At 39.2% G+C, this 24,474-nt stretch overlaps 1 protein-coding gene across 2 annotated transcripts in view; it reads left to right on the top strand.

Moving 5' to 3' along the window:
* The window catches only part of RAD50 (RAD50 double strand break repair protein), a 134,271-nt gene that overhangs the window by 52,421 nt on the left and 57,376 nt on the right, over positions 1-24,474 (top strand). For both annotated transcript variants that reach the window (XM_069591487.1, XM_069591486.1), the window contains exons 3-5: positions 15,087-15,238; positions 19,109-19,294; positions 19,631-19,835. In XM_069591487.1, coding sequence (XP_069447588.1) covers positions 15,171-15,238; positions 19,109-19,294; positions 19,631-19,835 — 459 coding nt within the window. In that variant the 5' untranslated portion in view covers positions 15,087-15,170. The remainder of the gene's footprint in view (positions 1-15,086; positions 15,239-19,108; positions 19,295-19,630; positions 19,836-24,474) is intronic.

The following is a 24,474-nucleotide window of genomic DNA, read 5'->3' as shown; positions in this document are numbered from 1 at the left end:
TCCTCAGTCCATGGAATTTTCCAGGCAAGAGTACTGCAGTGGGTTGCCATTTCCTTCTCCAGGGGAACCCAGGTCTCCTGCATTGTGGGCAGATGCTTTACCATCTATCCGAGCCACCAGGGAAGCCCGATATTGCTGTAAAGATGCATAATCTGATTCTAGTCCTGAAGAAATATTAGAAAAATATAAATTTGGGGAGACATTCTATAAAATAATGTTCAGTAATTTTTAAAATTACCAGTCATGAAAGTCAGGGAAAATCTGAGGAACTGTTCCAGATTGAAAGGAACTAAAGAGACATGATAACGATGTGTAATTTTGAATAATGCATAATATAATGTGTAATTCTGAACTGGATCCTGTTATTGTAAAGGACATATTGGGACAGTTGGCAAAATTGAATGGGAACTGAGGACCATATGGTAGTAATGTATTATTCTCAATTTCCTGATTTTAACAGTAAAAAATGCCCTTGTTTTGTAGGGAATACTGGTGTTTGGATGTCACATCAGCAATTCATTCTCAGGTGGTTTGAGTGGAAAAGTCATGATGTATACTGTATTTATGTTTTTCTGTAAGCTTGTGATTGGTTTTTAAAATATTAAAAACAAACACTTGGTTCTTAAAAAGATAAAATTCATTTATTTGAAAAATAATGGAGGTAGATAATACAGTTCTGGTAAATTGAACTGTACTTTTCCTCATGCATGTATTTTTTAAATTTACTTAAAATTTTATTTAAATTTATTTATGTGGTTCCGCTGGGTCTTAGTTGTGGCATGCAGGATTTTTTGTTGTGTTGTTGCAACACTCATATTCTTAGCTGTGGCATGTGATCTAGTTCCCTGACCAGGGATCAAACCTGAGCCCCCAACATTGGGAGTACAGAGTTTTAGCCAGTGGACCAACTAGAGAAGTCCCTTAATTTACTTAAAAAATTTTTAATTTCATATTGAGGTATAGTTGATTTCCAATGTTGTGTTGGTTTCAGGTATACAGCAAAATGATTCTCTTATACAATACATACGCCTTTTTCTTTTTCCCCAGATTCCTTTCCTGGGTAGATTATTACAGGATATTGATTAGAGGCTCTTATATTACAGCAGGTCCTTGCTGATTGCATATTTTGTATATGTGTGTGTGTTAGTTGTTCAGTTGTGTCTGACTCTTTGTGACCCCACGAACCTGTAGCCTGCCAGGCTTCTCTGTCCATGGGATTCTCCAGGCAAGAATACTGGAGTGCATTGCCATTCCCTTCTCCAGAGGATCTTCCCGACCTAGGGATCAAACCCTGGTCTCCTGCATTGCAGGCAAAGTCTTTACCATTTGACTTACGGGGAGGTCCTGTATTTTATATATAGTAAGTCTGTTAATCTTAACATCATAATTATCCCCCACCCCTATCCTTTCCCCATTGGTAACTATAAGTTTGTTTTTGAACTCTGTGACTCTTTCTGTTTTATAAGTAAGATTTTTTTTAGATTTCATATATAAGTGATTCATATTTTTCTGTTTTATAAGTCAGATTTTTTTAGATTTCATACATGTGATATCATATTTTTCTGTTTTATAAGTAAGATTTTTTTAGATTTCATATATAAGTGCCATCATATTTTTCTTTGTCTCACTCAGCATGATGATCTCTAGGTCCATCCATGTTGCTCCAAATGGCATTATTTCATTCTTCTTTTTTTTTAATGGCTGATTAATACTCCATTGTGTATATTACCACACCTTCCTTATTGGTTCTACTGATGGACGTTTAGGTTGCTTCCATGTCATGGCTATTATAAATGGCGCTACAGTGAACACTGGGGTACATGTATCCTTCTGAATCATGGTTTTCTCTGGGTATATGCCCAGGAATGGGATTGGTGTATAATATGGTAGTTCTGTTTTTAGTTTTTTAAGGAACTTCAATATTGTTCTCCATAGTGGCTGTACTAATTTAAATTCCCACCAACAGTGTAGGAGTTTTCCCTTTTCTCTTCACCCTCTCCAGCATTTATTGGTTATAGACTTTTTGATGATGTCCATTCTGACCAGTGTAAGGTGATACATCCTTGTAGTTTTGATTTGCATTTCTCTAATAATTAGCAGTGTTGAGCATCTTTCACGTGCCTGTTGGCCATCTGTATGTCTTTTTTGGAGAAATGTCTTTTTAGGTCTTCTGCCCATTTTTTGATGGGGTTGTTTTTTCTGTTGTTGGGTTGTATGAGTTGTTTGTATATTTTGGAAATTAGCCCTTGATCACACTGTTTGCAGATATTTTCTCTCATTCTGTAGGTTGTCTTTTCATTTTGTTTATGGTTTCTTTTGCTGTGCAAAAGCTTGTAAGTTTGACTAGGTCCCATTTGTTTATTTTTGCTTTTATTTCTATTGCCTTGGGAAACTGACCTAAGAAAACATTGGTACGATTTATGTCAGAGAATGTTTTTGCTGATGTTCTCTTCTAGAAGTCTTATGGTGTCATGTCTTATATTTAAGTCTTTAAGCCATTTTGAGTTTATTTTTGTGTATAGTGAGAATGTCTGTTCTAAGTTCATTCCTTTACATGTGGCTCTCCAATTTTGCCCACACCACTTGCTGAAGAGATTGTCTTTTTTGTGTTGTAAATTCTTGTCTTGTCAATGAATTGACCATAGTTGTGTGGATTTTTCTGTGCTGTCTTATTCCATTCCATTGATCCACGTCTGTTTTTGTGCCAATACCACACTGTTTTGATTATGTAGTTTTGTTGGTGTTGTCTGCTATCTAGGAGGGTTATGCCTCCTGCTTTGTTCTTCAGGATTGCTTTGGCAATACTAGTCTTTAATGGTTCCATATGAATTTTAGAATAACTTATTCTAGTTCTATGAAAAATGTCATGGGTAATTTGATAGGGATTGCCTTAAATCTGTAGATTGCTTGGGGTAGTGTGAACATTTTAATAATAGTTCTTCCAGGCCAAGAGCTTGGGGTAGCTTTCCATTTCTCTGCATCATCTTCAGTTTTCTTTTTTTTTTTCTTAATATATATATTTTATTGAAGTATAGTTGACTTAATGTTTCAGATGCACAGTAAGGTGATTCAGTTATACATATACACAAATATTAGTTTTGAAATTATTTTCCATTCAGTTCAGTTCAGTCGTGTCCGACTCTTTGCGACCCCGTGAATTGCAGCACGCCAGGCCTCCCTGTCCATCACCAACTCCCAGAGTTCACTCAGACTCACATCCATCGAGTCGGTGATGCCATCCAGCCATCTCATCCTCTGTCGTCCCCTTCTCCTCCTGCCTCCAGTCCCTCCCAGCATCAGTCTTTTCCAATGAGTCAACTCTTTGCATGAGGTGGCCAAAGTACTGGAGCTTCAGCTTTAGCATCATTCCTTCCAAAGAAATCCCAGGGTTGATCTCCTTTAGAATGGACTGGTTAGATCCCCTTGCAGTCCAAAGGACTCTCAAGAGTCTTCTCCAACACCACAGTTCAAAAGCATCAATTCTTTGGTGCTCAGCCTTCTTCACAGTCCAACTCTCACATCCATACATGACCACAGGAAAAACCATAGCCTTGACTAGCCGGCCCTTAGTCGGCAAAGTAATGTCTCTGCTTTTGAATATGCTGTCTAGGTTGGTCCTAACTTTTCTTCCAAGGAGTAAGCGTCTTTTAATTTCATGGCTGCAGTCACCATCTGCAGTGATTTTGGAGCCCCCCAAAATAAAGTCTGACACTGTTTCCACATCTGTTTCCCATGAAGTGATGGGACTAGATGCCATGATCTTCGTTTTCTGAATGTTATAGGTTATTAAAAAATGTTGACTATAGTTACCTGTGCTATCCACTAAACCTTTGTTGCTTGTTGCATATCTATTTTTTTTAATTGGAAATCTAGCATTCTATTTGTAAGTCAAACAAGTGGAATAAAAATATCATAAATGTTTTAGTTAGAGAAACAGTTGTAAGTTTTCTAAAATATGTATAATATATATTATTTATATATATATACAAAAGCTTTTCTACTATGCTTGATAAAGTTTTGAGAAAGAACATCCAAAAAAAAAAGATGGAGAAATTGGAAAATATAAACTAAATGAGATAGGAGCACTGAATATGTAATAGAAAAAGTGAAACTAGATAAAAGTAAAAGATCATCATATAGTCCAGTTATGTTTAAATATGGTTGCATATTGGAAATATATTTGGAGCTCTGGCCAAAAACCCCCCAATATCTGGGGAATTTTTCAAAAAATTAAAAGATGATTCTGATATGCATCTGAATTTTAAAAAGCGAGTACAGATTTTTCTATTAAACAGTAGTTTTGATGATACTTAATTCTGTTATTTTTCTGTTGACCAATCACGATGCAGTGGTATTAAGGGAGTAATAGTTACATGATCACAATAGTAAAAGATATTTATCAGTTTTCACAATCAATAGCCAGACCCCCCCCCCCAAAAAAAGATAATTATGGTGGCAAGCCATAATGGGAACATGATTAATCAGCAGTATAAAACAGTCACATACAGTTTGAGGGGCCACGCAGAGTGGTGTGGTAAGTGGAGGTGCACACATGCACGTGCTTCCACCTGCCCAGCCAGTCTTTGTCATTTGGTTGATGCATTTAATCCATTTGCATTTAAGGTAATTATCAATATTATGATCCTTTTACCATTTTCTTAATTGTTTTAGGTTTGTTTTCTGTAGGTCTTTTCCTTCTCTTGTTTTCCTGCCTAGAGAAGCTCCTTTTAACTTTTGCTTGTCTGGAAAGACTATAATTTCTCCATCAAATCTGAATGAGAATCTTGCTGGGTGGAGTATTCTTGGTTGTAGGTTCTTTCCTTTTCATGTCATTCCCTTCTAGCTTGTAGAGTTTCAGTTGAGAGTTCCCTGATGGGAGTTCCCTTGTATGTTATTTGCGATTTTTTTCCTTATTGCTTTTAATATTTTATTTTTGTCTTTAACTTTTGTCAGTTTATTGCTATGTGCCTTGGTGTGTTCTTCCTTGGGTCTGTCCTGCCTGAGGCTCTGCTTAGGGGACTTGGTTGATTATTTCCTCGAAGTTTTCAGCTGTTATCTCTTCAAATATTTTCTCAGGTCCTTTCTATCTCTCTTCTTCTGGAACCTCTATAATGCAAATGTTGATGCACTTAATGTTGTCCCATAGGTCTCTTAGGCTGACTTCCTTTCTTTTCATTCTTTTTTTCTATATTCTCTGTGGCAGTGACTTCCACCGTTCTGTCCTCTAGGTCATTTGTCTGTTCTTCTGCCTCAGTTATTCTGCTATTGATTCCTTCTAGTATATTATTCATCTCTGTCTGTTCTTTAGTTCTTGTAAGTCATTGGTAAACATTTGCATCTTCTCCATTGTTTTCCCAAGATCCTGGTCATCTTTACTATCATTCTAAATTCTTTTTCTGGAGGGTTGCCTGTCTCCACTTCATTCAGTTGTTTATCTGGGATTCTGTCTTGTCCCTTCATCTGGGACATAACTTTCTGCTTTTTCATCCTGATAAAACTTTCTGTAATGTGGTTTTTGTTTTCGCTGTTGTGGGGACTGCGCTTCTTCCTGTTTCTTCTGTCGGTTCTCTGATGGAGGAGGCTGAGAGGCTTGTTTAAGCTTGCTATGGGAGGGACTGGTGGTAGAAAAAAATGGGTCTTGCCCTGGTGGGCAGGACCTTGCTCAGTAAAGCTTTAATCCAGTTGTCTGGTGGGGTTGCACTCAAACCTCCCTCATAGTTGTTTGGCCTGAGGCTACCCAGTCCTGGGGTCTGTGGGCTCTGTGGTAGGGTTAATAGTGGCCTCTAAGAGGGCTTACTCCCAAGGGGGACCTTCTCGGACTGCTGCTGCCACTGCTCCCTTCCCTACTGTGAGCCCTTGCCTACCCATGCCTCCACAGGAGACCCTCCAACACTAATAGGTGGTTTTGGTTCAGTCTCCTGTGGGGAGACTGTGCTCCTTTCCTCTGGGTCTTGGTGGGCACAAGAGTTTGTGCTCTCCAAGACTGGAGTCTCTGTTTACCCTAGTCCTATTCAGTTCAGTTCGGTCGCTCAGTCGTGTCTGACTCTCTGCGACCCCATGAATCGCCACACACCAGGCCTCCCTGTCCATCACCAACTCCCGGAGTTCACTCAGACTCACGTCCATCGAGTCAGTGATGCCATCCAGCCATCTCATCCTCTGTTGTCCCCTTCTGCCCCCAATCCCTCCAAGCATCAGAGTCTTTTCCAATGAGTCAACTCTTCGCATGAGGTGGCCAAAGGACTGGAGTTTCAGCTTTAGCATCATTCCTTCCAAAGAAATCCCAGGGTTGATCTCCTTTAGAATGGACTGGTTGGATCTCCTTGCAGTCCAAGGGACTCTCACGAGTCTTCTCCAACACCACAGTTCAAAAGCATCAATTCTTCGGCGCTCAGCCTTCTTCACAGTCCAACTCTCACATCCATACATGACCACAGGAAAAACCATAGCCTTGACTAGACAGCCCTTAGTCGGCAAAGTAATGTCTCTGCTTTTGAATATGCTATCTAGGTTGGTCCTAACTTTTCTTCCAAGGAGTAAGCGTCTTTTAATTTCATGGCTGCAGTCACCATCTGCATTGATTTTGGAGCCGAAAAAATAAAGTCTGACACTGTTTCCACCGTTTCCCCATCTGTTTCCCATGAAGTGATGGGACTGGATGCCATGATCTTGGTTTTTTGAATGTTGAGCTTTAAGCCAACTTTTTCACTCTCCACTTTTCATTTTCATCAAGAGGCTTTTTAGTTCCTCTTCACTTTCTGCCATAAGGGTGGTGTCATCTGCATATCTGAGGTTATTGATATTTCTCCCGGCAATCTTGATTCCAGCTTGTAGCCCTAGTCCTGTAGGAGTCTAGTAATCAAATCCCACTGGCCTTCAAAGTTAGACTCTCTGGGGATTCCCAGTCCCTTTGTCAGATCCTCAGGCTGTGAAGCCTGATGTGGAGTTCAGAACCTTCACAACAGTGGGAGAACTTCTTTGGTTATTGTTCTTCAGTTTGTGGGTCACCCACCCAGTAGGTATAGAATTTCACTTTATTGTGACTGCGGCCCTCCTCCTGTCTTACTGCAGTTTCTTCTTTGTCTTTGGCCGTGGGGTGTCTTTTTTGGTGGGTTCCAGCGACCTCCTGGCAGTGGTTAGTCAGCAGATGGTTACAGTTTTGCTGCTCTCGAGATGAGCACATGTCCTTCTGTTCCACCCTCTTGACCAGAACCTCAGTTTTCTTTACTAATTTCCTTTCACTTCTTCAATGAAGCTTATGTCTTAAGTATTTTATTTTTGAGATTGCAGTGTTAAAAAGTATTTTCTTTCCCAGTTTTCTTTCTGAGATTTCATTGTTGGTGTAAAGAAATGCAGCCGATTTCTGTCTGTTAATCTTGTATCTTGCTGCTGTGCTGGACTTTTTCTAGTTCTTCTGTGTGAGTCTTTAGGGTTTTCTATGCTACTGTTACTGCTCAGTCGTGGCCAACTCTTTGCAGCCTCATGGAGTGCAGCATGCCAGGCTCCCCTGTCCATCACTATCTCTTGGAGTTTGTTCAGATTCATGGTCACTGAGTTGGTGATGCTATCTAACCATCTCATCCTCTGCCACCCCCTTCTCCTTTGGTCTTCCATCTCTCCCAGCATCAGGGTCCTTTCCAATGAGTCGGCTCTTTGTATCAGGGGACCAAAATATTGGAACCTCAAGCATCAGTCCTTCCAATGAATATTCAGGGTTGATTTCCTTCAGGGTTTGATCTCCTTGCATTCCAACAGAGTCTCAAGAGTCTTCTCCAGCCCCACAATTTGAAAGCATTAATTCTTTAGCACTCAGCCTTCTTTATGGTCCAGCTCTCACATCCATACATGATTACTAGAAAAACCATAGCTTTGACTATATGGATCTTTGTCAGCAAAATTATATCTCTGCTTTTAATACACTGTTTAGGTTTGTTATAGCTTTCCTTCCAAGGATCAAGCATCTTTTAATTTCATGGGTGCAGTCAACATCCACAGTGATTTTGGAGCCCAGGAATAATAAAATCTGTCATTGCTTCTGCTTTTTCCCCTTCTGTTTGTCATGAAGTGATGGAACCAGATGCCATGATCCTAGTTTTTTGAATGTTGAGTTTTAAGTCTGCTTATCAAGAGGCTCTTTAGTTCTTCTTCACTTTCTGCCATTAGAGTGGTATCATGTGTGTATCTGCGATTGTTGATATATCTCCTGGCAGTCTTGATTCCAGCTTGTGATTCATCCAGCCCTGTATTTCCCATGATGTACTGCTCTGCATATAAGTTAAAGAAGCAAGGTGACAATATACAACCTTGTACTCCTTTCCCAATTTTGAACCAGTTCATTGTTCCATGTCTAGTTCTAACTGTTGCTTCTTGACAGGATTCTCAGGAGTGTACAGGTGTACAGGTTTCTCAGGAGACAGGTAAGGTGGTCTGGTATTCCTGTCTCTTTAGGAATTTTCCATAGTTTGTTGTGATCCACACAGTCAAAAGCTTTAGTGTAGTCAATGAAGTAGGTGTTTTTCTGGAATTCCCTTGCTTTCTCTGTGACCCAGTAAATGTTGGTGATCTGATCTCTGGTTTCTCTGCCTTTTCTAAATCCAGTTTGTATATCTGGAAGTTCTCAGTTGATGTACTGAAGAGTCCTAGCTTGAAGGATTTTGAGCATAACCTTTCCAGGATGGGAAAAGGTCAGCTTTCATTCCAGTCCCAGAGAAGGGCAATGCCAAAGTGTTTCCTATATATAACATCATATCATCTGCATACAGTGGCAGTTTTACCTCTTTCCTTCCAATTTGGATACCCCCCCTTTTTTTGTCTTACTGATAAGCCATGGCTAGGTTTTCCTCTACTGTATTGAATGAAAGAGATGAGAGTGAGCATCCTTGTCTCATTCCAGATGTTAGCAGGAAGACTTTCAGCTTTTCACCACTGAGTATTAACCGTGGGTTTGTCACGAATAGCTTTTACTGTCTTGAGATGTGTTCCCTCTATATCCAGTCTGGTAAGACTTTTTATCATAAATGGATGTTGCTTTTTGTCAGATGTTTTTCTCTGCATCTATTGAGAAGATCATGTGGTTTTTGTCTTTTCTTTTCTTTGTGTCTTCTATCATGTTGATTGATTTGCTTTTGTTGAACCAACCTTATAAACTTAGGATGAATCCCACTTGATTATGGTGTGTGCTATTTTTTATGTGTTGCTAGATTCAGTTTGCTAATATTTTGTTGAGAATTTTTGCATCCATATAGACGGCAGCCCAGCAGGCTCCCCTGTCCCTGGGATTTTCCAGGCAAGAGTACTGGAGTGGGGTGCCATTGCCTTCTCTGAAACCAAAGATGTTGGTCTGTAATTTTCTTTTTGATGGTGTCTTTGTCTGGTTTCTGTATCAGGGTTGAGAGTGTTTCCTGCTCTTCCATTTGTTGGCAGAGGATCAGTGTAAGTTCTGTATATGTTTGATAGAATTCTCCTGTGAAGCTATCTGTTCCTGGACTTTTGTAGAGTGCTTTTTCATTTTAAAAATAATTTTATTTATTTTTGGTTGTGCTGGGTCCTTGTTGCTGCTTGGGCTTCTCTCTAGTTGCAGTGAGTGGGGGCTACTCTGTGGTTGCAGTGTTGTGGCTCACTAGTTGTGGTGCTCAGCCTTAGATGCTCCTCAGCATGTGGCATCTTCCTGGACCAAGGATTGAGCCCGTCTCCTTTATTGGCAGGCAGATTCTTTACCTCTGAGCCACCAAGGAAGCTGTATAGAGTACTTTTAAATAACAGATTCTGTTTTGCTTCTAGTGATTGATCTATTTCTTCTTGATTCAATTTTGGTGGAGTATATGTTTCTAGAAACTTGTCCATTTCTTTTAGGTTGTCGAATTTGCTGCCATGTAATTGTTCATAGTATTCCCTTAGGTTTTTTTGTATTTCTGCAGTATCAGTTGTTACCTCTCCTTTGTCATTTCTTATTTTGTTGATTTGGATTCTCTATTCTTCCTGGTCAGGCTGACCAGAGGTTTGTCAGTCTTGTCTATCCTTTCAAAGAACGAGGTCTTTGTTTTATTGATTTTTTTTTCCCTCATATTAAAAAAAAAATTTGGATTTTACTCTTTTTCTTTCATATCTTTATTATTTCCTTCTTTTGGCTGATTTTAGGTTTTCTTTTCCTTTTTTTTCTTCTGATTTCTTAAAGTGGTAGTTTAGGTTGTTTGTTTGAGATTTTTCTTGTTTTTGAGGAAGGAATGTATCAGTATGGACTTCCCTCTAAGAACCACTTTTGCTGCATTCCAGAGATTTTGCGTGGTTGTGTTTTCATTGTCATTTGTCTCAAGGTATTGTGAAATTTCCTTTTTAATTTCGTCATTGACCCATTGGTTTTTTAGTAGCATGCTGTTCAATCTCCAGTGATTGTTTTTTTTTCTCATTTCTTTTTCTGTGGTTGATTCCTAGTCTCATGCTGTTGTGGTCAGAAAAGGTGCTTGAGGTGATTTCTGTACTCTTAAATTTGTCGAGGCTTGTTTTTTGTCATAGTATGTGATGAATCCTAGAGGATGTTCAGTGTGCACTTGAAAAGAATGTGTATTCTGGGATTTTTTTGGATGTAATGTTCTGAAAATATAATTTATGCCTAAATGTTTTATTGTATCATTTAGGATTTTTGTTTCCTTACTGAGTCTGTCTGGAAGACGTGTCCATTGATGAGAGTGTGGTGTGATAGTCTTTTATTGTTGTATTCCTGTCAGTTTCTTCCTGTATGTGTGTTAGTATTTATGTATTTGGATGCTTGTATCTTAGGTGCATATATGTTGTGTGAAATCCTTTTCTTGGATTGATCCTTTTGTCGTTGTATAGTATCTTTCTTTATCTTCTTTATGGCCCCTTTTTAAAAGGAATTGAATCATACGCATTTATTTCTCTTTGGACATGCTGGGTCTTCACTGCTGTGCGGGGGCTTTCTCTGTTTAAGGCGGGCAGCAGTTCCTCTCCAGTTGCGGTGTACTGGCTTCTCATTCAGCGTGAAGAGCCTCTGCTCTAGAGCTACAGACTCAGCATTTGTAGTGCACATAGGCTTACCTGCCTTGCGGCCTGTGTGGTCTTCCCATTCCAGGGATCAAACCCTTGTCCTCTGCATTGGCATAGGAGTTTTTAACCCGTGGTCTACAAGGCAAGTCCTGCGGCCTTTGTTTTAAATTCTTCTTTGTCTGATACAAGTATTGTAATCCCTGCTTTTTTTGTCATTTCTGTTCACATGAAATATCTTTTTCCATCCTCTCACTTTGAATCTATGTGTGTCCTTTGCCCTGAAGTGGTTATCTTTAGGTATACTGTAGGCTCTTGTTTGTTTTTTTTTAATCCAATATGTTAGTCCATTGACACTGAAGGTAATTATTGATAGATATGTATTTATTGCCATTTTAAACCGCATTTTCCTCTTGATTTTATGTTTCTTCTTTGTTCCTTTCTTTTTGTTTTTCCTGTTGTGCTTTGATGATTTTTTTTTGTATTATACTTATGTTCTTTTTGGGTTTTGTGAATCTATTTTATGTTTTTTGATTTGTGGATACCCTGTTTTTTCAAGTATGTCAACCCCTTCCTTATGTATTTCTCTTAGACTGGTAGTCATATAGGCTGAAAGACATTCTAGGAAGAAAACTACATTTTCTCACTTTCCTCCTCCACGTGTTATGATTTTGATGTCCTGTTCGACATCTTCATGTCCATCCTTTTGTTCTTCATTGTGTTATCATCACTTTAATAGAAGTGTTTTTAATTTTTTTATATGTGTAATGATTTAAGTGATTTACTTTCCAGTTTTGATTTTCTCTTATAGATTCTTCTTTTCTTTAAAGATTTAGAGAAGATCTTTCAATATTTCCTTTAAGATAGGTTTCATAGTGCTGTGTTCTTTTAGTTTATGCCTGTCTGAGAAATTCTTTATCTTGTCTTCTTTTCTAAATTATAGTCTTGCTGGGTAGAGTATTCTAGGTTGTGAATTTTTCCCTTTCAGGACTTTGAGTATATCTTGCCACTCCCTTCTGGCCTGTAATGTTTCTGTGCAGGTGATAATCCTGCTGCTGCTGTTGTTGCTAAGTCACTTCAGTCGTGTCCGACTCTGTGTGACCCCAGAGACGGCAGCCTTATGAGGGGTCCTTATAATTAAATCTTTGTTTTCTTCTTTCTGCCTTAAGAATTTTCTCTTTAACTTTTGCCATTTTTATATAATATGTCTTAGTATAGATCTGTTTGGGTGTATCTTATTTGGGACCTCCTGTGCTTCCTGTTGGAGAAGGCAGTGGCACCCCACTCCAGTACTCTTGCCTGGAAAACCCCATGGGCGGAGGAACCTGGAAGGGTGCAGTCCATGGGGTCGCTGAGTCAGACTTGAATAAGTGACTTCACTTTCACTTTTCACTTTCATGCATTGGAGAAGGAAATGGCAACCCACTCCAGTGTTCTTGCCTGGAGAATCCCAGGGACCGGGGAGCCTGGTGGACTGCCGTCTATGGGGTCGCACAGGGTTGGACACAACTGAAGCGACTTAGCAGCAGCAGCAGTGCTTCCTGTTAGGGCTTCCCAGATGGCTCAGTGGGTAAAGAATCCACCTGCAGTGCAAGAGTCAGAGGAGATGTGAGTTCAGTCTCTCGGTTGGGAAGATCCCCTGGAGGAGAGCATGACAACCCACTCTTGTATTCTTGCCTTCAGAATCCCATGGACAGAGCAGGATCTGTTTGCTTTTACAGGTTTGGGAAGTTTTCAGCCATGATTACTTCAGATAATTTTAGACCCCCTTCTGATAGCCATCTTACTGGTGGATTTGCATGCCTTTTACTATCCCACAGGTCTCTTATATTGCTTTCATTTTTTTCATTTGGCTTTCTGTCTGCTGTCCTGATTGAGTGATCTCCATTATTTTATCTGCCAGGTCACTTATTCATTATTCTGCATTGTTTATTATGCTGTTCATTGGTTTTAACTCAGCTTTCATCTCTGCAAATGAATATTCTAATCATTCTTGGTTCTTTGTAGTCCTTTATTTCTTTTTACAGTAGTCTGCATTTCTGTTGATAGCCTTTCTTAATTCCTTCAGTATTTTCATTACCTCCTTTTTAAAGGTGATGTTTATTAAAAGAGGTCTGTTTCATTGTTCTTTTGGGGGATTTCTCTTGGTCTTTTAATTGAGAATGGTTCTTCTGCTTCTTCATTTTACTTACACTTTTCTTACTCAGAGTTTAGGAAAAACTAGTTATATACTGTGGCCTTGGAGGGCTGTTTATATGTGGGGTTGTCCCTTTGTAGCTTGTCTAGGATTAATACATTTGACATGAGGGCACTTTCTAGTATGGATGCCTAGAGCCTCTTTTTTCAGTGTATACTGGTTTTTATCCCCTCGATGGGAGTGTGCAGATGCAGGAGCTTATTGCCCAGTCCTGACGTTCGCAGTGGTGGCCCAGGGGCACCCCTGGGGCAGGCGATGGGAACAGAGGTGGCTCGTGACTATTCTGGAGTCTGCACAGGCAGCAGCAGGGGGTTGTGACTGCTCTGGGTTCTGGAAGGGAGGTGGTGGGGGCTTGTAACCATTCTTGGTGTCTGGAATGGAAGTGGTGGGGGCTGAAGAGCACTAGAAGCCCATGCTGCTGGCAGTGTCCTGTCCGCTACTAGTACGCACACTGGGGAAAGGGCTGTAATCGGGTCCTACCCCTCTTCTCATTGCACCCCCTAAACAATGGCGGCTAGCCTCTAAGGTCGCCCAGGCTTCCTTTGAGTTGAGCTCAGACTGGCTCACGCTCCAGCCCCATGCTCCCCAGGCTGTTTCTGCAGGGCCAACCGCAGTTCTCTTAGGTTCCGATCTCTGAAGCCCACCTGTCAGCACTCAGTCCCTGTCCGCACCAACAGAAGAGCATCTCAGGCTAGGGAGTGCAGGTTGGCAGCACCGACCATCTGTGCAGTTTTCCCTCTGGCCTGACTGTACAAACGAGCTGCACATTCTTCTCTGAGACTCAGAAACTCCCCTTATGTCCTGGCCAATCTCCTGCTAGTGAGGGAGGTTCACAGGGTGCAGGAACCTTTCCTCTTTCATGGCTCCTTTCCACAGGTGCAGGTCCCATCCTGATTCCTTTCTCTATTTCTTTTTGTTCTTTTTTCCTACCCGGGTATGTGGAGATTTTCTTAACCTTTCAGAAGCCTGAGGTCTTCTGCCAGCTTTACAATAGATACTCTGTGAGAATCATTCTACATGTAGATTTATTTTTGATGTTTGTGGGAGAAGGTAAACTTCAAGTCCTACTACTCTTCCATTCTGATCGCTCCCCTGTATGTCTTTTTTGGAGAAATGTCTAGTTAGATTTTCTGTCCATTTTCTGATTGGGTGGTTTGCTGATAGTGAGCTATATGAGCTGTTTGTATATTTTGGAGGTTAATCCCTTGTCAGTCACATTATTTGCAAATATTTTCTCCCATTCTGTGGGATGAATTTTCCTTTTGTTTATGGTTTCCTTTGCTCTGCAAAAGCATTGAAGTTTAATTAGGTTCCATTTGTTTTTGTTTTGATTAGTCTAGGAGGTAGCCCTGAAAAGATACTGCTGCGATTTATGTCAAAGATTGTTCTGTGGCAGTTTTCCTCCAAGAGTATTATAGTATCTGATCATACAGTTAGGTCTTTCCTCCATTTTGAGTTCATTTTTGTCTATGGTATTAGAGAATGTTCTAATCTCATTCTTTTACATGTCACACACCAATTTTCCCAGTACCACTTATTGAAGAGACTGCCTTTTCTCCATCATATATTCTTGCCTCCATTGTTGTAGGTCAATTGACCATTGGTACATGGGTTTATTTCTGATCTTTCTAGCCTGTTCACTTGATCTATAGGTTTGTGTTTGTGTCATTATATACTGTTTTTTTATTACTGTAGCTTTATAGTATAGTCTGAAGTCAGGGAGCTCTGTTTTTCTTTCTCAGTGTTCTTTGGTTATTTGTGGTCCTGCATATAATAATCTCATTTAAAAAAATTTTTGATAAGTAAAATTGCTTGAATATTTTCTTTTTAGAAGTAATATTCTGATACTTATTAAGGTAGCATGATTTTCCTCTTTTTACCTTCAAAGGTTGCTCAAGAAACAGATGTTAGAGCCCAGATTCGTCTACAGTTTCGTGATGTCAATGGAGAACTTGTGGCTGTGCAGAGATCTATGCTTTGTACTCAGAAAAGCAAAAAGACAGAATTTAAAACCTTGGAAGGAGTCATTACTAGAACAAAGTAGGTGTTTATTTTATATTTGAATGTCTGATCCTTTTTGTCTTTCGGTCTACAAACCTGTATGTTTTCCTTCTACATTTTAAGTTTATTTTAAGGGAACTTATTAATTATTTTTTTGCTTTTTAAAACTATTTCAACATAACTATGCTTACAGAAATGCACTCATATGGGTTAGTAAAATACACAATTTGGACCAAACACCTGGTACAAGGTTTGCTTGGAAAAAAAAACAAAACACCAAAGGATTTGCAGTCTGGTTTTTTAATCTATTAAAAATGGAACTTATTAATTTTTAAACAGACTTTACCTTTAAACCTGTTTTAGTTGCTTAGCATAACTGAGCAGAAAGTAGAGTTTCATCCTCTACACCTGTACAGCCTTATCAGTATCATCATTTAATTTTTTATTTGATACTATTTATCAGTTAAACAGAGTGATCCCATTAAAGATTTAGTAATAATGGTCCATTCCTTTGTGTAAGTTTATGGACAGTTGCTGAATTGAAGGTGCATAATCACTCAAATACAGATTGAGTGAGTGAAAAGTGCTACTAATCATGTCTGTAGGGAAAGATGAGGTAAGCAGATAGGTAGGGAAGCGTGTTGTCCCTTTCAGCTGCTGTCATTCTGTTAAGGGCAGGTATCATCTTGAAATGGGTTTGGATGTTGGAATTAGGCTGCCCTGAGTTCAAAGCTTTATCCTTATTGAGCAAATTATTTATCATCTTATCCCTTTCATTTATTAATTTGTTAAACTAATTAAATAATCTGTTAACCAATAATGTGTAGCACCTATTATATGCTAGAGACGGTGACTTTTAAACACACTCAGGTCTCTCCTGCAAGCTCAGGTTTCATTTCACTTCAGTTACAGTCTGTCTTCATCTTCCCCTTTATGGTCAGTTTTTTCTGAAGAGTTATTGATGCTCACTATCTCCATTTCTTCACTTCCTCCTGACTCTTTCTCTTGCCCCATTCTTATATTGAAACAGCCACAACTGTCACAACCTCTGTATTAATTAGAATAATGCTGTTGGGCTTCCCTGGTAGTTCAGAGGGTAAAGAGTCTGCCTGCAATGTGGGCGACCTGGGTTTGATCCCTGCGTCAGGAAGATCCCCTAGAGAAGGAAATGGCACCCCACTCCAGTACTCTTGCCTGGAAAATCCCATGGACAGAGAAGCCTGGTAGACTACAGTCCATGGGATCGCAAAGAGTCAGACACGACTCAGCGACTTCACTTCACTTCGCTTTACCAAATAGACCTTGCAGTGAGTCTCTGTTTTTCTAATTTGTAAAATATGGCTTCATTATCACTGTAGATATCTTAGAAAGGTGTTAGGGGTTGAAGTAAAGGACATAAAATGCTTAATGTGTCACTGGGACACATTAGTTTTCTGTGATTGTTACAACAAATCACAAACTTAGTGGCTTAAAACAGTGCAAACTTATCTTATAGTTCTATAGTTTAGAAGTCCAAATCGGATCTCACTGGCTTAAAATCAAAGTATTGGCAAGGCTTTGTTCCTTTCTGGAAGCCCTAGGGAACATGTGTTTCTTTGCCACTTTCATGTTTCAGGGGCCACCCACATTCCTTGGATCATGAAAAGTCTCCAGCAGTGAGCAGAGTTATATCACATCATCCTTATTTCCTCTTCTGCCTCCCTCTCCCACATTTAATCCCCTGTGATTACCTTGGGCCCACCTAGATAATCTCTCTATTTAAAGTGAGATGGTACAGTGAAATGCTACTAAGCAGTTTGAAAAAAAAAAGAATGATCTGTTGATACAGCAGCATGGAAAATCTCAAAGAAATCAGACAAAATAGAATACATACTTATTCCATTTATATAAAACTCTTGAAAATGTAAATCTGTAGTGTTTAGAAAGATCGATCATTGGCTGAGAGTAGGGGTTGGGGTAGAGGAATGTCAGAATTATACAGGGACATGATGAATATGTTGCAGATGATAAATATGTTAATTGTCTTTACGGTTTGTTACGATTATATGCATATTTCAAAAGTAAAAGCCATTGTACAGTTTTAATATGTGAAGTTTATTATGTATAATTTGAGAATATTTTAAAATGTTGGAAATTGTAATCAAATACACTTAACATCAATTTCCAAAAATAAAGTCAGATGAGGAACTGTCCACTTAGCCATGTAAACTAATGTATTTACAAATTCCAGGAATTAGAATATAACTGTCCTGGAGGGTCTGTGTACAACTCAGTAAATGGTAGCTGTTAATCACTTCTTGAAAATTTTTTTCTAGACTTCCATTTTATAACAATATTTTTGCCTCTTTCTCTCCCTCACATCCTATCCAGTCAATTGTTTGGAGTTCCATAGGCTCTGTCTTGGATCCTCTCCTGTTTTTGCTCTACATTCTCATTCTTTTTCATTTGTATTTGTACATATTTGTCAGGCGAGTGTATGCTCCTCGGTTCTGTTCCGTCACAACAAAGATTTGGAGTGATGGACATTAAAGCCCTCAGTGCATCAAGCTCTCGGGTCTTGGACAGACTGTGTTATAGCTCTTAGACAAATCGGTGTTACAGGTCTATTTTATTTAGAAAATAGCAAGAGAATCCTCGAGGTGTGAGGGCATGCCGACCCAAAGACGTGAAGAGAAGAGAGTGGGGGAGCATGCCAGTGTGCAGGAGAGGGAGGGAGAGAGAGCCCTTTGGCTCCTCTTTTTATATGTTTTCCCTCCCCCGGGCCTGCCCTATGCAAATTGGCCTAGCCAGGGGTGCTGTTTGATCTACCTTTGACCTTCCTTTGTTCTATTTTCACAGGCTTTTCCCTTCTTTGTCTTTTAGCCACCGCCATTTTGGACTCCTGTTTCCTATTCTGACTCCCTAACATATTCATATGTATTTGCAGGTGACTCATACATGAATGTCTCTAGAGTAGACCTCTGTTTCCAGACCCATGTACTGAGCTGTCTCTTTCATTTTCTCCCAGTTCTTCCAAAGAAACCTCAGTTTCAACATATTCAAAACCAAGCTCATGATCCTTTCCCCCTTGGCTCCCTGTTAGAAAGCCTCCTACAACATCCTGATCTGTCTTTGTCCATTCTGTCCCCCTACAAAACATCTTCAGTACATTCAGTGTAACATTTTCAGAATACATACAAAAATGACAGTAAAGACAGACGTTACCTCTACTGACTGTATACAAGACAGAAGGTTTGAAGGAAAAAGGTCAGTTTACCCTTCTGAAGAAAGGGACTGAGAAATCACTTGGAATCCAAGGCTAGGGATGCTCCTGGCCCCAGGTGTAATGAAATAGGGAACTTATTTAAAAGGCCCTGAGGCTATTCTGTTTTGATTGTTTTGTCACTGTGACCCTAGAACTTAGGTCTGTTGATTAAGAATCTTCCTAGGATTTATTTGGATGGGCATCACTAAGGTTTGCCTTTACACTCCTTTTATTGTGTCTTTTACTAAACAGTCCCTTATCTAATCGACACAGTGTCGATATTTTTTAAAGTACCTTTGCCTGTCTGCTGTGTATCATCATGCTTTATTCTTTTGATCTCTTATTTTCCGTATTTTAAAATTTTGAGGATGGAAGATAGTTTATTTTCCTTTATGTACTGCCTATAAATGTTTTCCAACTACATAAAAAAACAATTCTAGCACCTGTTCCCTACCACCCTGTTTTACATACTTTTTCATTTCACTTTTACATACTGAAACATTTGAGAGTTGTACTTTTTAGTATTAGAAGGCCATCCACTGGGGATGGATGAGGGGGATTTTTTTGGCTTTTTTGTAAGTACGGGCACGAAGAATTAATTAAGTAACAGACTAGATACAATTGAATACCATTTTACATAAATTCTTGATTATCCTTTTCTGCAGGCATGGTGAAAAGGTCAGTCTCAGCTCCAAGTGTGCAGAAATTGACCGAGAGATGATAAGTTCTCTTGGGGTTTCCAAATCTGTGCTAAATAATGTCATTTTCTGTCACCAAGAAGACTCGAATTGGCCTTTAAGTGAAGGAAAGGCTTTGAAGCAAAAGTTTGATGAGATTTTTTCAGCAACAAGGTTTGTAACCTATAATTAGATTTTGTAGTCCATTAAGTTATTGAGCCAGAATTGCAATTTGGATGCTTCTTTTTCTAAACAGAAAGTCAGCAATTATACCACTTATCCAGTGGAAACCAATGGGCATATTTCCTTTCAGTTTTCTTTCTTTGCATCTTTATTCACTTGGTTGACAGAATATATGTAACATTTGTACTTACTATTATGTCATAAGCATTTTCTGAGTTATTAAAAACTCTTTGTAAATGTTATCTTAATGACTGCATAATATCCATTGTTTGAATATACTATAGTATGCTTACCAAGAAATTTGATTTTTATTTAATATCTTCAAAGGTACATAAAAGCCTTGGAAACACTTCGGCAGGTACGGCAGACGCAAGGTCAGAAAGTAAAAGAATGTCAAACAGAATTAAAATATCTGAAGCAAAACAAAGAAAAAGCTTGTGAGATTCGTGATCAGATTACTAGTAAGGAAGCCCAGTTAACATCCTCGAGGGAAATTGTCAAATCCTATGAGAATGAACTTGATCCATTGAAGGTAATTTGATCTCTTGTATGCTGAGGAGAAGGTCACCATTTATCTATCTCTTACCCTAAAAGTACTTATTTTTCTGTGAATGGTGTGTGTATTTCTTGAAAAAAATGATCAGAGACTATCTATGTTAGGGTTCTGTCTGAGGTCTGTGTTCAGTCTGAAGATCTTGCATTTGAGAGTAAACAAATTTGTAGTATCACTAAATGAGTCATGTCACTAGTTTTTAACAGTGTAATGACTCCGCCTTACAGTTCTGTATTGTTAAGAAGATTAATTTTAATCATTCATTTATTTACAGGTGCACCGAGTCTTTGTTGCTGCCTGCAGGCTCTCTCTCGTTGCTGTGAGCGAGGGCTGCTTTTTGTTGCAGTGCACAGGCTTCTCATTGTGGTCGCTTCTCTTGAGCACAGGCTGTAGGTGGTTCAGTAGTTGCAGCATGCCGGTTCAGTAGTTGGTGGTTTATGGGCTCTAGGGCAGGTAGGCTTCAGCAGTTGTGGCTGTGGGCTCAGTAGTTGCACCTCTCAGGCCCTGGACCACAGGCTCTGTAGTTGTGGTGGGTGGGCTTAGTTGCTCCGTGGCATGTGGGATTTTCCTGGACCAAAGATTGAACGTGTCCCCTGCATTGGCAGGTGAATTCCCAATCACTCTACCCCCAAGGAAGTCCAAAAGAGATCATTTTTAAATTAACAGGTCTTTCTTTGCATTTTTTATAATTTGTATGATGTTCTTGACATTGTGCAAAATTTGAAATTGATGTGTAGCATGTTGATATATTTACAAATGAGTGAGATTTCTGAATTCTGTGATTTGTAAGCAAGACTTTAACAGAATCCTATTCATTAATTTCATAAGCATGCATTAAGTGTTTCCAGTGTGTCAGGGTATATACTATGTTTGGAGCTACAGGTGCAGAGAACAACAGTAGTGTCCTTTCCATTTAAGGTATTACTGGTCTAAAAAAACATTTTTTTAAATGGGTTTTTAAAGTAGCAGAGGAAAGTTTAAAATTTTTTAAATTATTGATTTGTTTTTTTTTAAACTCTCTTATAAATACTGGTATAGATATTTGAATTGTAATCTGAAAATAGCTTGGTTTTCTGTCCCAGTGCCTGTTGACATGAATGCATCCTTTAGTGAGTATTTATTGTTTTGTGCGTAGCACTGTGCTAGGTACTCTTGAGGATTGTTGTTGTTAATCAGTCGCTAAGTCATGTCCAACTCTTTTGACCCCATAAACTGCAGCATGCCAGGCTTCTCTGTCCATCACTATCTCCCTAAGTTTGCTCAAGCTCATGTCCGTTGAGTCAGTGATACCATCCAACCATCTCATCCTCTGTCACCCCCTTCTCTTGTCCTCAATTTTTCCCAGCATCAGGGTTTTTTTCCCATGAGTCAGATCTTTGCATCAGGTGGCCGAAGTATTGGAGCTTCAGTTTCAGCATCAGTCCTTCCAATGAATATTCAGGGTTGATTTCCTTTAGGATTGACTGATTTAATCTTCATGATGTTCAAAGGACTCTCAAGAGTCTTCTCCAGCACCACAGTTCGAAAGCATCCATTCTTCAGTGCTTAGCCTTCTTTATAGACCAACTCTCACATGCATACGTGACTACTGGAAAAACCATAGCTTTGACTAAACAGACCTTTGTTGGCAAAGTGATGTCTCTGCTTTAAAACACTGTCTAGGTTTGGTATAGCTGTTCTTCCAAGGAGCAAGTGTCTTTTAATTTCGTGGCTGCAGTCACCGTCCGCATTGATTTTGGAGCCCTGTTCTCTTGAGGATAGGGAAGCCAGAGACTTAGACTTTGTTTTTAATGATCTAATAGTCTAGTTGGAGAAATAAAGAATATATTTTGAAAGATAGTTAGGATTACAAAGAAGTAAAATGAAGAGCTGTAGCAATGTGAATGATATAGTTTAAACATAGGTTCTTTAAGAGCTTGAAGATGGTGATTGTGGCACAATTGAAAAACGAAAAGAAAATAGATACATTGGACTTCATGAAAACAAAAAACTTTTGTTCAGCAAACTATACCTTCAAGAATGCAAAAAGACCACACACAGAATGGGAGAAAATATTTGCAAGTTATATATGTGACAAGGAACTTTTATCTGTAGTATATGAAGAATCCTTGTTGTTGTCTAATTGTTAGGTTGTGTCCAACTCTTTTGCAGCCCTTTGGACTGTAGCCCACCAAGCTCCTCTGTCCATATTTCCTAGGCGAGAATACTGGAGTGAGTTGCCATTTCCTTTTCCAAAGGATCTTCCTGACCCAGGGATCAAACCCACTCCTCCTGCGTTGGCAGGCAGACTTCACTGAGCCGCTAGGGAAGCCCCAGCCAAGATAATGGTACTGCTGCTACAGCACAGTGACAACACTGATGGAAGCCGACAAGTTTCTGAGAAGTAGAAACTCCTCGGTTACAGTAACAGGTATTCCTGTTTGTTGCCGTTGAGAATTAATCCAGTTCTTTTTGTTAGACTGCTCAATATGTGAATACAGTTTTTCCCCACAATTGATATGAATGATCGCATTCATGAAGGACTTTCTGTATGCCCAGTCACTGCTAAGAATGCTTTAAAACATATTATACAAGCCCCGTGGTAACCCTGTGAAGTTTTTCAGACAAGAAAAACAGGTATTCATACTGGAAGTTAGGGGTAAACCTAGGATTTAATTCCAGGCCTCTTTTCTCCTTTGGTCAGATTTATCAAAATATAATTTACTTTTAATAAAATCCACACTTTTGTAATTACTATTTGATGAGTTTGGACAAACGAATACAGCAGTATTACTGCTACTAGTACAGTCAATATATGGAAACTTTCCATCACCCCCAAAAGTTCTTTCAAGTCTGTTTGTAGCCAGTCTGCTACCTCCACTCCCAGCCTTTGGTAGTCACTAATTTGTTTTGTGTTTTGGCCTTTTCCAGAATGCTACATCAGTGGAATCTTGCATTATGTAGCCTTTGTGTCTATTAGCGTAATACTTTAAAATCTATCTATGTTGTTGCATGTTTGAGTAGTTCATTCCTTCTTATTGCTGAGGATATTCCATTTTAAGGATACATTGCAGTTTGTTCATCTGTTCTTTTGTTGGTGGACATTAGGTTATTAACAGCTTTTAGCTATTACAAATAAAACTACTATAAACTTCTGTATAGAGGTCTTTATTTGGAGATGCGTTTTCATTTCTTTTGGGTAACTCCCTCAGAGTGGGTTGTGAGGTTATATATTAAGTGTGTGTTTTACCTTAGATGCCAAACTATTTTTCAGAGTGTCACTTTGGTAGTCTCATAACAGTGTTTTAAGAGTGTAGTTGTGCTTCATCCTTATCAGGACTTAATAGTACTATTTTTTATTTTAGCAATCAATAAATGTCTGATTGCTGTTGTTGTTGTTCAGTCGCTTAGTCCTGTCTGACTTTTTGCCACCCCACGGACTGCAGGATGACAGGCTTCCCTGTCCTTCACTATCTCCCATAGGTTGCTCACATTCATGTCCATTGAGTTGGTGATGCCATCCAGCCATCTCATCCTCTGTCGCCCTCATCTCCTTTTGCCCTCAGCCTTTCCCAGCATCAGGGTCTTTTCCAGTGAGTCGGCTCTTCTCCAGTGAGTCAGCTCTTCTCAGGTGACCAAAGTATTGGAGCTTCAACTTCAGCATCAGTCCTTCCAGTTGAATATTCAGGGTTGATTTCCTTTAGGAGTGACTGATTTGATCTTGCTGTCCAAAGGACTTCAAGAGTCTTCTCTAGCCCCACAGTTGAAAAGCATCAATTCTTTGGTACTCACCCTTCTTTATGGTCCAACTCTCAGGTCCATACATGACTGCTGGAAAACCCATAGCTTTGGCTATATGGACTTTGTCAGCAAAATGTCTGCTTTTTAATGTGCTGTCTAGGTTGATCATAGCTTTTCTTCCAAGGAGATTTTTACTTCATCAAAATTAACATTTTCTTATAGCTTTTGCTTTTTGTTTCCTATCTAAGAAATCTTTGCCTGACCCAAGGTCATAAAAATTTTTTTCTTGAAGTTTTATAGTCTGAGTTCTTATATTTAAGTATATTTCAGGTTAATTTTTTAATACGGTATGAGGTGAGGTTGAGATTTACTTCTTTACATAGATGTCCAATCATTCCAGCTCCCAGAGCCTATAGTCTTAATTGTTATACCGCCTTGCCTCCCAGTGTCATCTCCCATTTTTAAGTATGGGACTCTGTACAAGTCCTCTGAGTCTCCTGCTGTACTTAGCATGTACAGGCACACTTTGCTTTATTGTGCTTTGTAGATAACTGATTTTTTTAAATTGATTTTTTTGTAGTGACTCTATGTCAAGCAAGTGTGTTGGTGTCATTTTTCCAAGAGCATTTGCTCATTTTGGAAGACAGCTGTGCTCACCTCTGTATCACCAACGCCATTTGCTCACTTTGTGTCTCTGTGTCACATTTGGTAATTCTTGCAGTGTTTCAAGCTTGTTCATTGTTATATTATTATGGTATTTTGTAATCAATGATCTTTGGTGTTACTACTGTAATTGTTTTGGGGTGCCACAAACCACACCCATATAAGACAGCAAATTTTATTGTTGTACTTCATTAAATTTCTCTTTTTAAGACAGACGCACATTTAATCGATAAAT

This window comes from Ovis canadensis, chromosome 5 (genome assembly GCF_042477335.2).
Source record: "Ovis canadensis isolate MfBH-ARS-UI-01 breed Bighorn chromosome 5, ARS-UI_OviCan_v2, whole genome shotgun sequence".
NCBI classification, from domain to species: Eukaryota; Metazoa; Chordata; class Mammalia; order Artiodactyla; family Bovidae; genus Ovis; species Ovis canadensis.
The sequence above is the reverse complement of the archived record's forward strand: the minus strand, read 5'-3'. Positions and strand labels throughout refer to the sequence as shown.